The sequence below is a fragment of the Sprattus sprattus genome, assembly GCF_963457725.1.
Source record: "Sprattus sprattus genome assembly, chromosome: 5".
Classification (NCBI taxonomy): domain Eukaryota; kingdom Metazoa; phylum Chordata; class Actinopteri; order Clupeiformes; family Clupeidae; genus Sprattus; species Sprattus sprattus.
The window spans coordinates 19,736,537-19,754,300 of NC_137924.1; the positions used below are offsets into that span (position 1 = coordinate 19,736,537).

The 17,764-nt window shown below is 41.1% G+C and overlaps 1 protein-coding gene across 15 annotated transcripts in view; it reads left to right on the forward strand.

Moving 5' to 3' along the window:
• The window catches only part of obsl1b (obscurin like cytoskeletal adaptor 1b), a 30,102-nt gene that overhangs the window by 9,565 nt on the left and 2,773 nt on the right, over nt 1–17,764 (forward strand). For 3 of the 15 annotated variants that reach the window (XM_080839316.1, XM_080839324.1, XM_080839326.1), the window contains 23 exons: nt 304–579; nt 907–1,182; nt 1,492–1,776; nt 2,060–2,341; nt 2,445–2,516; nt 6,401–6,676; nt 6,803–7,078; nt 7,329–7,604; nt 9,027–9,302; nt 9,392–9,664; nt 9,843–10,118; nt 10,277–10,552; nt 10,645–10,920; nt 11,120–11,395; nt 11,560–11,829; nt 11,938–12,204; nt 12,315–12,584; nt 13,390–13,656; nt 14,641–14,907; nt 16,224–16,336; nt 16,555–16,708; nt 17,104–17,265; nt 17,373–17,477. In XM_080839316.1, the coding sequence (XP_080695442.1) occupies nt 304–579; nt 907–1,182; nt 1,492–1,776; nt 2,060–2,341; nt 2,445–2,516; nt 6,401–6,676; nt 6,803–7,078; nt 7,329–7,604; nt 9,027–9,302; nt 9,392–9,664; nt 9,843–10,118; nt 10,277–10,552; nt 10,645–10,920; nt 11,120–11,395; nt 11,560–11,829; nt 11,938–12,204; nt 12,315–12,584; nt 13,390–13,656; nt 14,641–14,907; nt 16,224–16,336; nt 16,555–16,708; nt 17,104–17,265; nt 17,373–17,477 (5,547 nt within the window). Of the gene's footprint in view, nt 1–303; nt 580–906; nt 1,183–1,491; nt 1,777–2,059; nt 2,342–2,444; nt 2,517–3,870; nt 4,159–5,151; nt 5,428–6,400; nt 6,677–6,802; nt 7,079–7,328; nt 7,605–9,026; nt 9,303–9,391; nt 9,665–9,842; nt 10,119–10,276; nt 10,553–10,644; nt 10,921–11,119; nt 11,396–11,559; nt 11,830–11,937; nt 12,205–12,314; nt 12,585–13,389; nt 13,657–14,640; nt 14,908–16,223; nt 16,337–16,554; nt 16,709–17,103; nt 17,266–17,372; nt 17,478–17,764 lie in introns of all 15 variants that reach the window. The other 12 variants (XM_080839323.1, XM_080839325.1, XM_080839327.1 and 9 more) reach the window with 12 other exon arrangements.

Genomic DNA, 17,764 nt, shown 5'->3' on the forward strand with positions numbered 1-17,764 from the left:
CTCAAAACTTTATGTTGGCCCTAAAAATTAACTGAAATACACATGTATTTAGCAAAGCAACTAACAGCAATGGCCTTGAATGTTGCCAGCTGGTATCCCCTGCAGTAGCAGGAAATCTGAAAATACCATAATCTTTGTCTTACAGAAAGGAAAGGAAATAATGCAATATCATTGTTCATTATACAAGAGTTTGTTGTTTTTTTTGACAACATTTAGCAAATGGTATTTAGCATTGCAATTAGCTTAGCATTGTACAGTTTACTGCCACAGATACCATCTTAATAAACTTTAAAATATCTGTAGCTCCTCCAGTGAGGTTCTCAGCTATCCCTGAAGCTGAGAGAAGAAAGTGCAGTGAGGCAGGCTGCCCCATCATGCTTCAGTGTGAGGTATCCGACCCCACTGCCCCCGTCCTCTGGCATAAGGACGGAACGCAGCTCAGTGTGAAATCTGGACTAGCATTCCAATCTAAGGGCAGCTTAAGGACATTGCATATTGAGTCTGCAGAACGGTCTGACTCTGGTGTGTACAGTTGCGCAACCAAAGATGATGCCATCGAATTTCATGTGGAGATCAGAGGTGATACTTTCATCTTTGTTGTTTGCTGTAATATGGATTAACGTTGTGTTGTCCCATTAACACCGCTAATGACCATTGCTTTGTATGTGTGTCACTGTTTTGTTCTATTATACTCTTGTTCTACGATTTTCTGATCAGTACCTCAATCTTCATATGCTTTTACATGCTTTCATTTGCTGTTGTTGCTACTGTTGTCTTGTCACAGTTCACTGAATTTTGGTTTAGTTTTCTCTCTTTCAGAATGCGTGTGTCATGTCTCAGACCAGTATATCTAAATGCTTCTGCTTCTGACTCTTATCGGTTCTGTCATGGATCACCACCCCATAGCTAAGCCAGTGAGGTTCGCGGCTGTGTCTGAAGATGAGAAAAGCAAATGTGTCGAAGCAGGCTGCCCTTTTCAGCTGCAATGCGAACTGTCAGACCCCTCTGGTACGGTCTGTTGGTATAAGGATGGCAGAGAACTTCTTCCCAAGATGGGACTGGATGCTCAGTCCGATGGCCCCATGAGAAGGCTGGCAGTACTGTTGGCAGAGATGTGCCATGCTGGGCTGTACAGCTGTAAGACACCAGATGACTCTGTCCACTTCACTGTGGAGATCAAAGGTGATTTGTGGCATTTTAAGACACTTGTTCATACAAGTAACCTGTGCACTTTGGCAAACCAGACATGACTAACCTGTGGCAGCTTTTTGTGTCGCTTTTGTCTTATTGTGCTGTTGATGATTATGGCTCTTATGTCTGCATCTCAACGTGTGAGCACTTTTATAAACACATGTTACTTCTTTTGCACTAGTTGATTTAACTTGCATTTTTGGGCAAATGGTCTGAGATGTCACATACAAGTCAGTCTGGGTAATATGTTTATGAACTTAGAAGTATAACCCGACTGTTATATTCCAATATTATGCGAAGAATCATCCTCAGCTCAACCAGTGAAGTTGTCAGCCTTGCCAGAGGCAGTTCAATATGAATTACCTGATGAAGGCCACCCAGCTGCGATAGATTGTGAGATCTCAGACCCTATTGCCACGGTGTGCTCGCACAAGGACGAAGTAGGGCTCATCTCAAAAACGGAACCTCAAAGCAAAACGGAGGGTACAAGGACCGTGGTTGTCCACTCGAGACAGCTCTCTGGCTCGGAAAAGTACGACTGTGTGAAAGAGAATGGTGTCATCCAGTTAGATGTACAAGATCAAGGTGATTTTTGATATTTTTGCTTGAAATAATTTTCATAAAGACTAACCATGTGTGTGCTCTGTAGCTTTTTTGACTCTACGAGTCCAGCAATGTGTGAGCTGCCTGTAGCGTTTGGACTCTTCACAAGTAGTTAGTGGAGCTACTGTTCCGTAGTACAGTGAATGCATATGGTTGTTCTGTTTATGGCTGGATATGTTTTTTTTTCTTCAGTTTTGCTTACAAAAAGAACGTATCTGTAATTTTTTTTTTGCCCCCTTGACTGCTGATGAATGATCACCTGTAGCACCGCCTATGAAATTTGAAGCTGCTCCTGAAGTTGAGAGGATTGAGAGCGTTGACCCCGGTGTAACCACTTTGCTCCAGTGGGAGTCCTCAGAATCCACAGCGCAGGTCTGTTGGCACAAAGTTGGAAGTGAGCTCCTACATGAAGCTGGAACTATGATTCCGTCTGAGAGCGCTGTGAGAAAACTGACAAACCTCCGTGTGGCTGAGCTATCCCAGACTGGGACATGCAACAGCATCAAGGCAAATGATGCCTTCCAAATTAATGTGGACGTCAAAGGTGGTGTGTGTCACTACTGTACATATTTAATTCAGAATACAGGAGCATTACCCTAGTTGAGGTGACCCGTCCGCTTATTGTTTTCTCTGTGGCTTTGTCCAAACAGCAGAGCCTTCTCACTCTGATCCGCTCAGTGAGATATCTGATGACTCTATCCAGTGCACTGTGGACAGGAAAGGTGATCAAACACTACTTCAACCTAGCACACTTAACCCCGTGCCTTTCTGCCACTAACCTCCAAAGGTGTTTTGCGCTACTCTGGTCTTCCCTGAAGATGCTCATCCTTAAATGCCTTAAATGCATCTTGGTTTCCATTTCCATCCCTGAGAAAAAGAAAAAAAAGCCCCAAAGACTAATATGCCGCTAAGTTGTCTTGTGATCCAACATCGGTTGGTCTGTAGAATCCTGAAGTCTTCCAAACTAACACTCATGTCCAGTCTGCAAACATTTAAATCTTCATTCTTAACTGACTCAACCATGAATTCATCCAAGCTTGTAGTCACTGTAGGACCTTGCTTGAGTCATACCTTCTTGCTCCCATGCTATACAGAGCACCATTCCTCTGCTTCACAATTACTATGATTCTAGATATCTTAGTGTGTGAATGAATGAATGAATGAATGAATCAATGAATGATGCCAACAGGTGAATGAATGTGATTTGATGTGACTTACCCAAATTCTTGTTGATTGTTTCCTAACTTGTGTTTAATCTGTTGTCAGACCAGCATTCATGTGGTCGCTTCTTTTAAACTTCCTTTCTTTCCCATGGATTTACTTCCCTGAGTCTCTTATAAAATACGTTGTGAAATACCCCTTCAGAGATACTGAAAACCTCTCTTTGTATATATGCAAATACGCCTAGCTGGACCTCTGAGATTTGCAGTCATACATGAAGTTGAGAACTACAGGTCTATTGAAGAAAGAACTCCACAAAATGTTGACTGTGAGATGTCATATCGAACCACCAGTCCTGTTGACGGGTACACAGATGAAGAACAACCTCAACAATTACCAATTAATTCAACAACTGTCCAAACACACACAGGGCAATCAGAAGAGCTGTGGCCCTTGAAAGACTGTCATGAGGATGACGATGTCAAAACACTTAAGGTGGATGTTGAAGGTGATTTAAATAGTTAGCTAAACCACTAAGTGGCAATGGTGTGAGCCCACATTGTAGAAATGCTTAATTGGCAGTCCTTTCATTTAACAACTCTAACTCATTCTTAATTTAGGATTAAAATCTCAATTTGAATCAAAATAATATAAAAAGCTATTGTGTTTTAGTAAAACAGATTCATTGTATGCAGTGAGAACTATTTTCATCGTGTAACCAAAGTGTACATCAGATATGTAAGTCAAAACCACAGTCATCTTTAAACCTTTAAACATCAATTTCAACATTGCGTGATTACATCAAATTAATGACGCCATTATTAATCTCTGTTGTCAAAACTCTCATCGCACGGAGCCTTCAAATCCTATTTCATATTTAGTGATAGTAACACAAATCTCCTAAAATATCCTCAGCTCCCTCAATGGATATTACTGCCCCTTCTGAAGTGGAGAGACAGATATCCAAAGAAGCAGAAAATCCTGTATCAGAGGATTATGACACTGGACATTCTACTGTTGAGGTGGGCTTGAACCGAGATGAATTACATGATGGAACAGATGTTCTCCAGCAAGATAGACTGGAAATGCAATCACATGGCACAGTGGAAGAAAAGGTGGTCGTACCATCTATGGTGTCTCATAGAGAGGACATCATCTGTGAGACCTTGGAGCACACAGAACAGTCTCATGAGGACGTCAAAGGTGACTCCAGGCTTTTTGTTTGTTGTAACAAATTAATATTTTCTTTCTGCGTGAAAAAAGCCACTAACAACTTCTAGCTTTGTGTCATTGTTTTGTTGCCTATGTACACCAGTACGCAAATCATATGTCAGCACGTAAATCAGACGGTAGACTTTGCTGATGTTAATTTCTAACTCTTCCAAAAACTCAAACACTTTTTAGCCACACACGTGACAATTGCAGATGTCCCAGAGATTGAGAGGAACAAGTCCATTGAAGCAGGCTGCCCCATTGAACTACAGTGTGAGATCTCAAACCCAAGTGATCCAGTCTTTTGGTACAAGGATGGTACTGAGCTCCTCCCTCAAAATGGATTTATTATCCAATCAGAGACCACCGTTAGGAGACTCATTATTCCATCAGCGCAGCTGTGTCACACTGGGGTATATAGCTGCAAGGTTGTGGACGATGTCATTATATTTAAGGTGGATGTCAAAGGTGATTTATAACTAGTTTACTCAATTGAATGATTATGACAAAAGTTAAATAGTTACAGCGTCTGTGAATTTGATATAGAACGGAACACCGAAGCTAAACCATTATAATAACTTCAAGATACATTATAATATAAATGCTGTGTTCAAAGCTGTTGAGTTATTTAGACTTAATGCTTCATGTTGATGGTGTCTGTTGAATACTATTACTGTACATCTGTTTATTTCTGTTCTACAGATTACAGTGTTCTAGCACTAAGCCGTAAATACGAAACTTGATCACTGATAATGATAAAAAAAATCAATGGCCTTAATTCTGCTGAAAAGGCTAGCTCTATCATAATACTTAGCATTCAGTTTAATGCATATTACTTGATCATAAAATGACAATCCTACAATTATTACTTTCCCAAAATAAAGCACCAACAAAATATTTTTTTAAATGTATAAACTAATTATAAACATAGTATTTTTTTAAAGTACTTGTTTGAATTAAAGAGTGTTTAATTAAACCCCTCAGCTCCCCCACCACAATTTTCCACCCTTCCCGAAGTGGAGAAGAGCAAATCCATTGAGGCAGGCAGCCCTATTGCCCTGCGATGTGAAATCTCAGACCCTACAACTGAAGTCTGCTGGTACAAGGACGGAGTGAGACTCCACCCGCAAAGTGGCAATGCCATCTTATCCGAGGGCACTCTCAGAACTCTTGTTGTCCCGGCAGCAGGGCCATCTCACAGTGGAGTGTACAGTTGTCAGACTAAGGACACGGCACTCCACTTTGCCGTGGACATAAAAGGTGATTCCAAATAGATCCATGGAATAGTATTAAACTCCCTCTTAATTAACACTAACCACCTGCGCACTGTAGCAAGGACTAACCTTAGTTTGGTTTAGTTGGCGTGCAAAGACATACACACCTAAGTAAACTACATTTAAATTTACATCAGTAGCTCTCCCTTAAAAGATCAGTATTAATACCACAATAGTGGTTTATTGTAATGATTTTATTGTTTGGGCTAAATCTAATCTTATCGCCACTACATAATCTTATCTTTCTGTCTTTAAATGTGTTTTCACTGAAATCCACAAAAAGGCTTGTTGTCTGTAGCTGTCTTATCTTGTGCATTAATGTGTGAGCATGGACATGACACACAGGTGACCAGACTTAATCTTTAATCCTCTTAATCTTGAATGTAGTTCTTCAGAAAACGGAAGACTCCCTCCCTTAACATGTCTGCAAAGACACACTATGTACACAATTGGACATTTACTGTACAATAATATACTAGCAAACTTTCCCGGTTGTATTTAATGACTTACTCTTCCCAGACTGATGCCTTTGTTTTGTCTTTATTTTCACTGTGTCTTTTGCTTTGAAAATGTGCAATCCTTAATTCTTGCGCTCTTATACTTGATACATTCCTTCTGTGTCATAGTTTAAGTGAATATGTGTTAATTTTGTGTTTGGTCTCCAAGTCCAATTACTTCAGTATTACAAGGTGATTACAGTGAGATCATATATGCTTTTTGCACTGTCCCCGCTCTGTTATTAGATAGTCCACTGTGTTCCTCTTGTCTTCAGTATATTAGCCGTTCAATTATTACAAAGTATGTTATGACAACAGTTATGTATTCCCACAACCTGTAAACTCATTCTGCTAATCTCAGACCTTCCTTGCAGAATACTGCTAAGTATACCCAATGGTATAAATTACTTAAAAATATTTCACTTTTTGACTAGTGTCCCATTCGTTCAAAAATATCCATAGCTCCGCCAGTGAAGTTCTGTGCCATACCTGAAGATAAGCAGAACAAGTGCATTGAAGCAGGCTGCCCTTTTGAACTCCAGTGTGAGATATCAAATCCTGCTGCTCATGTCAGTTGGTACAAAGATGGTAAAGAACTGGAACCCCAAGGTGAAATTGAGACTCTGTCTGAGGGTGCCAAGAGAAAGCTGTCTGTCCTAGCAGCTGAGGTCCAACACACTGGGATATACACCTGCAAGACAGCAGATGATGCCATCAGATTTAATGTGGATGTCAAAGGTGACAGACAACTGTGTTTTAATTTATGATTTGTCTTGCATACTGTATGTAGTGCATAAATGTGTTTGTTTCTTTTTCTTAAAAAGCTTCATAACCTTCCTTTTTATGCTACTCAACCCTGTGTAGCTCCGACACCAAGGTTTATACCACTTCCAGAGGTAGAAAGGAACAAGACTGTCACGGTAGGCCAGCCAATCGTGCTCAAATGTGGGATTTCAGACCATAAGGCAGAGGTCAACTGGTATAAGGATCGAGAACAGTTGTCCGGGAAACATGGACTCACTATGGAGACAGAGGGGAAAGAGCGGAAACTGATTGTTGCATCAGCACATCTCTCTGACTCCGGGCATTACAGCTGTGCTGTTACTGATGATGCTGTTTCATTCAAGGTGGATGTCCAAGGTGATTTCTTCACTACACTGTCACCCAGATTTGTAGTCTGTGAGGTCCTAACGTTTGTCAAATTCATTTTCTTTTCTGCTAATCTCTCCCCAGATAAGTGTCTCCACTAGGCCAATCATCTACTTGAAATTACATTTGATGTTTAATTTTTTGACATTACCTGAATGGCCATTTTATTTTCCTTTCTAGTGCTTTGTAACCAAAATCTTCACAAAACCCCTCTTTTAAACCTTCCCCAAAATTCCCATAGCTGTTCCTGTGAGGTTCTCAGCGCTTCCAGATGTTGCAAGGAACAAGTTTGTTGAAGCAGGATGTCCCATTGTACTACAGTGTGAGATCTCAGACCCCACTGCTAAGGTTTCCTGGTATAAGGATGAACATCAAGTTCTTCCACTCACTGGCCTTGACATCCTATCAGAGGGCACCATCAGGACACTGATCATCCAATCAGCAGAGTTGAGTCATTCGGGAGCGTACCGCTGTCAGTCTGAGGATGATCGCATAGCATTCAAGGTGGATGTTGCAGGTGATTTTGAGCATATACCTTTTCTCAAAACCACTAACCAATGTGTCGAATAACGCTTCATCCACTAAATGCTGTGTGCCAGAATTAAAACCTTTAACCTATAACAGTAGTGTAAACATACTCAAGAATGACACTCCTAAACGGATTGAAAATAGGCTCAATGAATATTTTACAGTTTTCCATCTAATCGTTTATAACCAAATAAATCCACACCAAATTAGGTTTTTCGATAATCTCTCCATCCACTTCTGTTTTCTTGACCTGGGTGAGATTTAAGAGTTAAGAGTTAAGAGTCTGATACGGATGTTACTTATGTCTTTTGTGGCATCACATGCCCCTTTTTGTATCTTAACATATCCCAGGTGTGATATAAAGCAGTATAAAACTAGACAGTTTCATACATTTCAGTAGTGATTTCATTTAACACGTAGAACTCATAAAACCTTCATCACACATAGTTGGTGGTCCATTTGGCCGTACATTAAACAAGTGTTATTTTTTGCGATCAGAAAGATACATTATACTAGAAAAAAAACTGTATTCAGTGTGATCATTAAATGATTTCTTTGAATGAATGGAAACACCTGTAGCCCCGCCAGTGAGGTTCTCAGCTGTTCCAGAGGTTGAGAAGAGCAAGTCCATTGAAGCAGGTCATCCTATTGTTCTCCATTGTGAGACCTCAGACCCTACAGCGCTGGTCCAGTGGTACAAGGATGGAGAGCAGCTTCTGCCTCAGTTGGGAATTTCCATCCAATCAAAGGGCACCACGAGGACACTGCTTATCCAATCAGCCGAGTTGTCACGCTCGGGGTTGTACAGTTGTAAAACAGCTGATGATATCAGCGAATTTTATGTGGACGTGACAGGTGACATACAACAGCTTTGCCAAAAATGATCATTTTTGTCACACTCAAAACTAACCAGTACCGTTGCAGCCTATTAATTCTATTTTCATCGTACAAAAGCCTTCCTTTCCATCCCCGGGGAGATTCATTCCGCTGCTTCTGTCAGCCATTTAACCATTTCTTCAATACTGGACCACTTTTCTTCAAAGTTGCTCAGTGCTCATGAAAACTTTCTGTACTTTTTTATCATTTTTAGTTGCCATCCTCTAGACATCTTCTTTTCATTTTAGCCACACCTCAGAGAACACCACTTGAGGATCAATGCATGTCATGTCATGTGACCATGTTTCCCACAACTCTAACTGCACTACAACCCAAAAAAGCTTTCATTAACCAAGTTATTACATTGTTCTTGCTTCTACAGTGGAGACTGATTTCTCCAGAGCCACCCAAGCAGCCATCGCCAGTGCTCAAAAATTAAATCATGCTTTAACTCATGCAAATCTCGTCCAACCCTCACACAGAAAACGGTGGAACCCAATCAGATGTGTACTAATGTGATCATTCTTCTCCACAGCACCTCCGGTGACATTTGTCTATGTCCCTGAGGAAGATCTCCACAAGAACATTGTGGAACAAGAATGTCTCACCTTGTCATGCGAGGTGTCAAGGCCTGATGCCATCACACAATGGTATAAGGATGGAGTTGAAGTGCAGCCTGATGACAATACCTCAGTAGAGACAGAAAGCACAGAACGCAAGCTTCTCATCCAGGCGTCACAACTATCAGACTCTGGAACATATACATGCCGTGCAGGAGACAGTGCTTTAATGTTCAAGGTCAACGTAAGAGGTATGGAGCAAATTGCAATTGAAAATTGAAACAAAGGATGGTAAACTGTGCCATCAAGGAGATTTCACTAACATTCTGTATTCCTCCAGAGCCACCAGTCAAGATCGTCTACCCAAAAGAAGATGTCCACCTAGACCGTCATGTCCCAGAGGAGATAGTGCTAAGCTGTGAACTCTCCAGGCCCAATGCTTCTGTGACTTGGTTCAAAGATGGCCAGAAGTTGCAGGACAGTGAGAACATTAAATTGAAGACAGAAGGGCCATACAGAAGACTCAAGATCCTCCGCAGTGGTGTAGAGGATTCTGGGGAATATGTTTGTGATACAGCCGATGACAGAATATTCTTCCAGCTAAACATAACAGGTATTCAAAAATCAAGATCCTCCATTGCTGATATTGTAAATACAATTCAAATAGCATAAGACATTCGTCTTTCGCAGGATTGCTAAAAATATACAATGGTCAAATTATTTTCACCTCTGAAATTAACAGAATATCACTTATTAACAGTTTTGATTAAATAAAAAAAATCCTCTTGCAGAGCCTCCTGTGCGTATTGTATCTCCAAGCCAGTCCCAAATGGAACTTTGTCAGCAGAATGCAGAGAGGATGGTGTTAAGTTGCGAGATCTCCAGAGCCAATGCAGTTGTTCGGTGGTATCGTGATGGGCTTGAGGTGGAGGAAAACGATAACCTTATCCTGGAGGTGGATGGAGTCTATAGGAGACTTATCATCCCAGAGACCACTGTCAAAGATTCTGCTGAATATGCGTGCGATACTGGTGACGATTCAGTATCATTCTTTGTAAACATTGCAGGTACGTTTTGTGATATCTTACATTAAAACACACTATATACTTAAGAAATTGTTATTTGAAATGTTGGTCTCTTCCTGTCAGTCTTCCTGATTATTCTGTCTTAGCACAAGTTTGTCTTTGCACATGGTAAGAGGCTTTGCCTTTTCTTTCTCACACAGAACCACCAGTGAGGTTTATCCGTCCAAGAAAAATGGCCTGTGGAGTGGACATATTTGTTGGCGACCCTATTTTACTGGACTGTGAAGTATCAAGACCAAATGCTGAAGTGACCTGGAAGAAGAATGGGGAGGAGATTGAAGAAAATGCTAAAGTCACCATATCTGAAGATGGCCTGAATCGCCAGTTAGCCATCCAGTCAGCGACGCTGGAGGATGCTGGCCAATACATGTGTGATGCAAAGGATGATGTCATGGACTTCCACGTCAGTGTCACAGGTAAAAGTAATTTCCAACAAATGCTACTTTTTAATGTCCACCTCTACATCAGATAATAATATTAGTCTATTTATTTTATCTGATGGTTCCAGAGGCACCTATTCAAATCCTGAGAAAGGACCAGATCGAGACAGAAAAGAATATTGTCACACCTGATGACATTGTGTTGAAGTGTGAGCTGTCTCGGTCTAATGGAACTGTAGTCTGGTACAAGGACAACGAGACGATTGTGGAGAGTGAGCGTGTGTCATGTGAGGCTGAGGGAGCGTTTCGAACCCTGGTCATCTTAAATGCTGAGATTACTGACGCTGGAGAGTACATTTGTAATGCTAAAGATGACAAAGTTCAGTTCTCTGTTACAGTGCAAGGTAAGGCATGGTCATTTTGTGCAATCTCAACTTAACTTGCTCCAAACATTTATTGGCTTTCAGATATGTATTAGCTCCATCATTCTTAGCCTAAAACGGCCTCATGAAGTAGAAAGTTAGGGATTCACTCACTTACGGCATCAGTGTCTTTCTCTCAGTGGGGTTAAGACACAAATCAGACTGTTGTTTCATTGTCCAGAGCCTCCAGTGACCATTCTAGGAAATTCAGAACACCCCGAACATCATAGCCTGGTAGCAGGAGATGACCTGATATTGGAGTGTGAGATGTCTCGGTCTAATGCGCCGGTTGAATGGTACTGCGACGGGAGGTTACTGAACCCAGACTCGCGAACACACATAGAAAGTCGAGGGACAGTGAGGAAGCTTGTCCTTACATGCCTTGAACTCTCAGACAAGGGGGAATACATGTGCGATGCCGTGGATGACAAAATGATAATCTTGGTGAAAGTCCAAGGTAATAAAATGGTGATTTAATAAATATTGGGATACAGTGTATATTTCTGGCTCACCAACACATGTGTGTGTGTGTGTGTGTGTGTGTGTGTGTGTGTGTGTGAGTGTGTGTGTGTGTGTGTGTGTGTTTATATTTTTGTAATTGTTTCCACTGCTGTCTTATAGAGCCACCCACGAAGTTTGTCAATAAAGAAGAAGAGAACAAGATTGTCACCTGTGAGAATGACAGGGTAACACTTTGTGCCAAGGTGAATATGGAGAAAGCCAAAGTCCGTTGGTTGAAAGACAAGGAGCCTATCATGGGCAGTCGTTTTCAGACAAGCACAGATGGAAAAAATCGTTACCTCATCATTGACCCAGTGAAGAAGTCAGACTGTGGTACATTTAAATGTGATGCAACCACAGATGAGATAGACTTCATTTTGCTTGTCAAAGGTAGGTTAAGAGAAATAATATATCACTTTTATATGAAGCTGGTTAGCTGTCTCTTGTCGTTCTGTTATTCTATTGTAACACTGAACCGTACAAATGTTTTGAAATTAGAACTAAAGGTGAAATTTGCCAAGCCTCTGGAAAATGCAATCGGCCTCAAGGATAGCGACCTAATTTTGCGATGTGAGCTCTACAAGCCGAATGGAGACGTCCAGTGGCTCAAGGATAATAAGGACATAACCCCCAGCCGTCGCCTTACGATCAGAACCAATGGCTGTGAGAGGAGCCTCACAATACACAATGTCACATTGGAAGACGCTGGAGTTTACACATGTGAATCCAAAGATGAGAAAACATGTGCAACTGTTGAAGTGAAAAGTAAGTGAAAAGTTGCCAGAAAACATGTTTTGTTGGTTGTTGGCCATTTTCTAAGTAAAATAAGCATTTGCTTATAAGCATTTGCTCTTCAATTTTGGTCCAATCCACAGAGCCTCGTGTTGTGGAGTTTATTGCTGAGCTGCACAACATTACTGTCATGGAGGGAGAGGATGCCACATTCAAATGTGTCCTGTCGCCTGAAGACGCTAACCTGGTGTGGTGCATGAACGACAAGCCCATAGTTGCAGATGAGAGGTTCACCATGTCTAGCAGCAGCCTGTCCCACACTCTTCATATCTATAACTGCCAGGTCACAGACACCTCCAGGGTGAGCGCAGAAGCCGAAGGTGTGGTGTCCAAGGCTAGTCTTCGAGTGCAAGGTGAGGTCCCATCAAACACACTCTCACTGTTTTAACATACTATGTCTGATGCATTCAGTGCAACATAATCCTGACATATTTTGGCATCTAAGACTCACTTCATGATCTTAACTACAGTGAGGTTTCTGGGGTTGTTCGTTTTATGACTCTAGGACAAAAACTTGCGGAGCTTACAAACATTTTGCTAACTGTAAGGGACTTATTTGGGGATACTGTGCCCCTTGATACTGTGGTGAAAATGTCCATCACAGCACGTTCTTTGCAGGCCCAAGCTGCTCTTTAATGTCATGTCAACATATTTGGGATAAATAATGACCCTCTCAGACATGCCAGAATTGTTGAAAAGGTGCCTGTGATGGCTTGCGCTTAGCAGCTTCTCCGGTTTGGATTCCACTGTTAACTGACAGACACAAGTGGTACTACTATGTAACACACAGCCCAATAAAATGACCTGTTTACAAAAGCGTTGCACATTGGGTACAATAATGCTTTCCTTAAGTATTTAATGGAGTAGTCTTTCTAAATTAAATGTCATTGTTTTCATTTCAATTTATATGAATGTACATGATAAATATGAATATTCTTCACGGTCAGTATTCTGCAGCAAAAGCCTACATCAGTCACAAGCTAGCTGTGCTATTTTTGGTGTTTGCAGCGCAAGTCTGTTGGTCATTAGTCAGTTAGCCTGCTTGTTGTAGACTCTCTACTACCTTTTCAATGCAATCGTCCTTCAAAATGAGAACTAGCTGATGTAATTGTAATATAGCCGTGGTGAGTATTATATTTCTGAGTTGCATGTGTTCAGAGGCACAGGTGATGTTTACCAAGAGTATGGAGGACGTGGTGGCTGAGGAGTTTGGAGAGACCACGTTGGAGGTGGAGGTCAGTCTGGACTCTGGCGAGGTGCAGTGGATGAGACACGGGTTAGTTATACAAGCCGGACCCAGGTTCACCCTGAAACAGATCGACAGGAAGCGTAGCCTGACCATCCACAAGCTCGCCCTCTCTGACCGCGGAACGTACAGCTGTGAAACGCTCCACGACCGCGCGCAGGCAAAGCTCAGCGTGGAACGTGAGTACGCGCGTGCCACGTCGCCTTCTCACTGTGCACTGTTGTTGTTTGTTTACCGCGGTTACCAGAGATGCCGCTGCCTTGACTAGACTGCCGGTTGTTTTTTTCGTTTGTTTGTTTTTTCAAACAAATATGATCTGAGTCGGAGAAATATGAGCAAGAGCCTGCTCCTTCTTTGACACTTGTTCCCTGGCTGTGATGGCCTCCAACAGGTGACTGATAGTCGATCTACTGATTCCCAGGGAGCAGAATTCTATATTGACATGAGATCAGAGAGGCAGGGATTATTCAATTAAGCATGTCAAATGAGAACCAGACGGAGAGCAAGAAGAGGGTCCTTGTTGAGTAACCTCTTAAGCCATTTTGCTTTGCTGTGAAAATGTAGATATTATCACATGAGTATTTGAAGTATTTTTCTATGTTTCAGGAGTTACTCAGGTCGTGGTCAATTTACTGATAGAGACTCTAACCTGAATTTACACATGTCATTTTATGTCTAAAAATCTAAAAGTAAATAGCCTCTGTTGTACACATGTAGAGCAATACATTTAGTTTTTTGAAGATGTTGTATTATATTGCTGTTATACCTCTGTTGCGATAAAGCAGTCAGTTGGAGGAAAGTCTGTGCTTTGATGGCTGTTGGCACCTCTGGTGAATTTGGATCTCTTTTCATTGCAGCTAAATTTATGCACTGGCTTTGAAAATCTCTGGTGGTGTCACCAACTCTCAAAAATAAACCAATCTATTCCATAGGGAATGTATGTCTGGTTTGAAATCAATGTCAGCAACAACAAAAAAAAGTTAGCTTTTACCTCCCTGTCAGTAATGGCAGACCTTTCAAGTTGTTCAGCTATCAGGTTGAGATTTGGCAGTTATACCCCTGTCTTTCATTTGCCTCTTTTTATTCTATGAAAATATTAATATCATACATTCAATGATAAATCTATATACTGACAAAACATTTAATTTATTCCCACTCCCCAGCAAGGAAAATTAAAATTTGCAAGGATCTGAGCGAAATCCAAACTTTTGAGCGCGAGACGGCCTCGTTTGAGGTGGAGCTGTCCCACTGCAACGTCGAGGCAGCATGGCAGAAGGACGGAGCCCGCCTGAAGAACACCAACCATTGGCGCCTGAGCAGCAAGGGCCGTGTGCACAGCCTCACCATCTCCAACCTCACCCTAGAGGACACGGGCACCTACATGTTCTCCACTGAGAATGTTAAAACCTCGGCAAGACTAACTGTGAAAGGTAATACGCACAATCATTATAGCAATGTGACTCACGTCTAACATAGAGCAAAAGTTGGATTGTTATTCTGTGTGCTTTGCTATGGGCCACACAGACACCTACTTTCCTCTAACTGTTTCAGCAGAGGCATATAGACCTATGGTGAAGCAGAAGCTATGTACGTAGCTATGTTAAGATATTAATATCTATTAATCTATTTATAACGAACTTGTCAACAAATTATGGGTAAATGTCACCATGGGTATGCCTACAGGCAACCATAAAGATGGGAACTTTGCTGACAACAATCTTCATAGGTTAAGGAAAACAACATTCTAGTAAGTGTTTCCAAGCAATGACTAAACAAAACAGGTTGTAAACGAAAAGTGTAAAAGAGTGAGCTATAAACACTAGACTTGTTTATTGAAATAATCAATATGGATAGATAGTTAAAAAAGTCTTTGTGGCAAAAGAAATAGCAGAGAAAAATAGAAATATGTTCAAATAGATCAGTCTAGGAAACATACAAATTTCGGAACATGAAGGACAGAAAACCACAATGCCAAGCATAGCTGTAGTATCATCTACTGCAAACACTATTACTGGCATATGGCAACAAAACAGCAGTCAATGTAAACATCAGTGGAGAGGCAGATTTCAGTCCCCCACTCACCAGAGTTATACGACACCCCTGCCCACAGAGCATCTGAAAAGCTACACATTGGAAATAACATTCCCATGCCAGCAACGGAGGGTAAAAGAGCGCAGAGCCATAATGTAAGCCCTGAAAAGGGATTGGATTTCAGTCGCTGATGGCAGGACAATGGCATGGGGCGTCCTGCGGCCGTGCTACCACTCTTGCTTTGCCTCAGGTTACCGATATAAAAAAAGCCCCTCACATCACATGATCAGATTAAGGCTACTGAAACTTTTGAAGCATTCACAAGCATAAGTCCGGAGTGTAAGGTAATCTCTGCTATGTAAAGTCACTCAGTAGCGCTTATCCCTCATAGTCGGGGACCTGTCAGTGTGGATGACAATAGTATAAATACGATCATCTCCATGCGATTGCTATACAAGGAGCCCTTGCAGGGAGTGTGATGGAACAGATTCGGTCATGATGGAGCGACTCCAAGGGACTCCAGAGGGAGACATCGCTGTAAGATATAGGCTACCAGATTCAGTGACCTGGCCTTAATGATGTTAAAATATTTCTTACATAGCAAGTTGTCACCGGGATATCATGAGCTACTCTACACAAAGGTGTCAGGTGCTGTTATGATTTCATATTTAGCACTACAGTTTTCCATACTTGTGTGTCTATGTGTCTGTTTCAGAGCCTCCGGTAACCATTCTGAAAAAGCTTGAGGATGTAAGATTCCCAGAGGCCTCAGCCGTTACCATTGAGTGTGAACTATCAAGGCATAATGTAGAAGTTAAGTGGATGAAGGTAAAACAAATAAACCATCTGTATTTTTCTTCCTGTGTGCTTACAGCATCTCATATTCTTGATAATGTTATACTGCTTTTCAACAATAACAATAGTGAATTTTGCACAGCATAGTTTTTGGTCTTACAGATGTACCACAGATGTCCCATAGCTGATGTACCATTTGAAGTATGAGGATAAAATGAGGGACTAACTAATGTGTTTCCTCTGAACTGTAGGATGGCGTGGAATTGAAGTCTGGCAAGAATCATCGAATTTATTCCATGGGTCGAAAGCGTTTCCTTCAGATCCTTAGGTGTGAGATGGATGATTCGGGTGTTTACATGTGCGATGCTGGAGACATCAGTACTAGCTGCTCCTTAGAAGTATACGGTAATACTTTTTTAATAAATATAACTGTGCACTGTAACTGTGTTACGTATCAATACAGCACATGTGCGCATTTCAGTGTGTATGTCAGTACAATAGTACAATACTGCCATCAGCTGGTACTAATGAAATGGAAACAGTATTAAGAAAGATTTTGCCTCAAATATAATTTCATATTTAAAGTTTAACATAAAAGCTAAGCTTAATACTAAAACATAATTTTTACACCTTATAAACCTAGAAATAAAATGTAACTTCAAACTGTATTTAAATATAATAAAACAAATGACTCTATTATTTATAAATGTGAACAATAATGACATTTTACATTTTAATACTAATATGAATGTAGTCTTTTCGTCATTTATTTTATTTCCTTGTTTTTGTTTGTTTAACAGAGCCTGCGCTGGAGGTCATCCAGGGTCTGGAGGATCAGGACATTCAAGAGGATGAGAACGCAGTGTTCATGGTTGAGCTCTCTCTAGACAGCGTGATGGGAGAGTGGACCAAGAACGGCGAGAAGATCAAACCCACCAGCACCATCAAGATCCGACAGGAAGGTTGTCACACGTTTTATTTTTCCACCTCCTTTTTTTAGCATTGTTAATGTGAAACATATGTTTCAGATGATGTACTGCCTAACTGTAGTCCCTTACGCTCTGCACAGGAGCCAAACACTTCCTCCTGATGTGCAACGTCAAGGGAGAGGACTCCGGGGAGATCAAATTTGTCGCCAAAAATATCGAGTCTACAGCCTACCTGGAAGTAGAGGGTAACATAAATCTCTTTATGATGTTTCTGACAAGCTCTAGCCCAACAGCATTTTTTGAACTATTCCGACCACAGCCTTTCAGCAGAACCGCTTTAACTTGAAGCCAGCAGTTTCAAAGGCACAAGGGGATCCCAACCAAAATAATAAAAGGGAAACTTAGAAATTGTAATTTCTGTAAAAAATCTTTATGAAAGTATTCGGTAATTAGATAAAGCTTAAACTTTTATTTTATTGTTCGATTTTTTTAGTTAGTTGTTCTGTTTGTCTACTTATTTGTTATTTTTCTC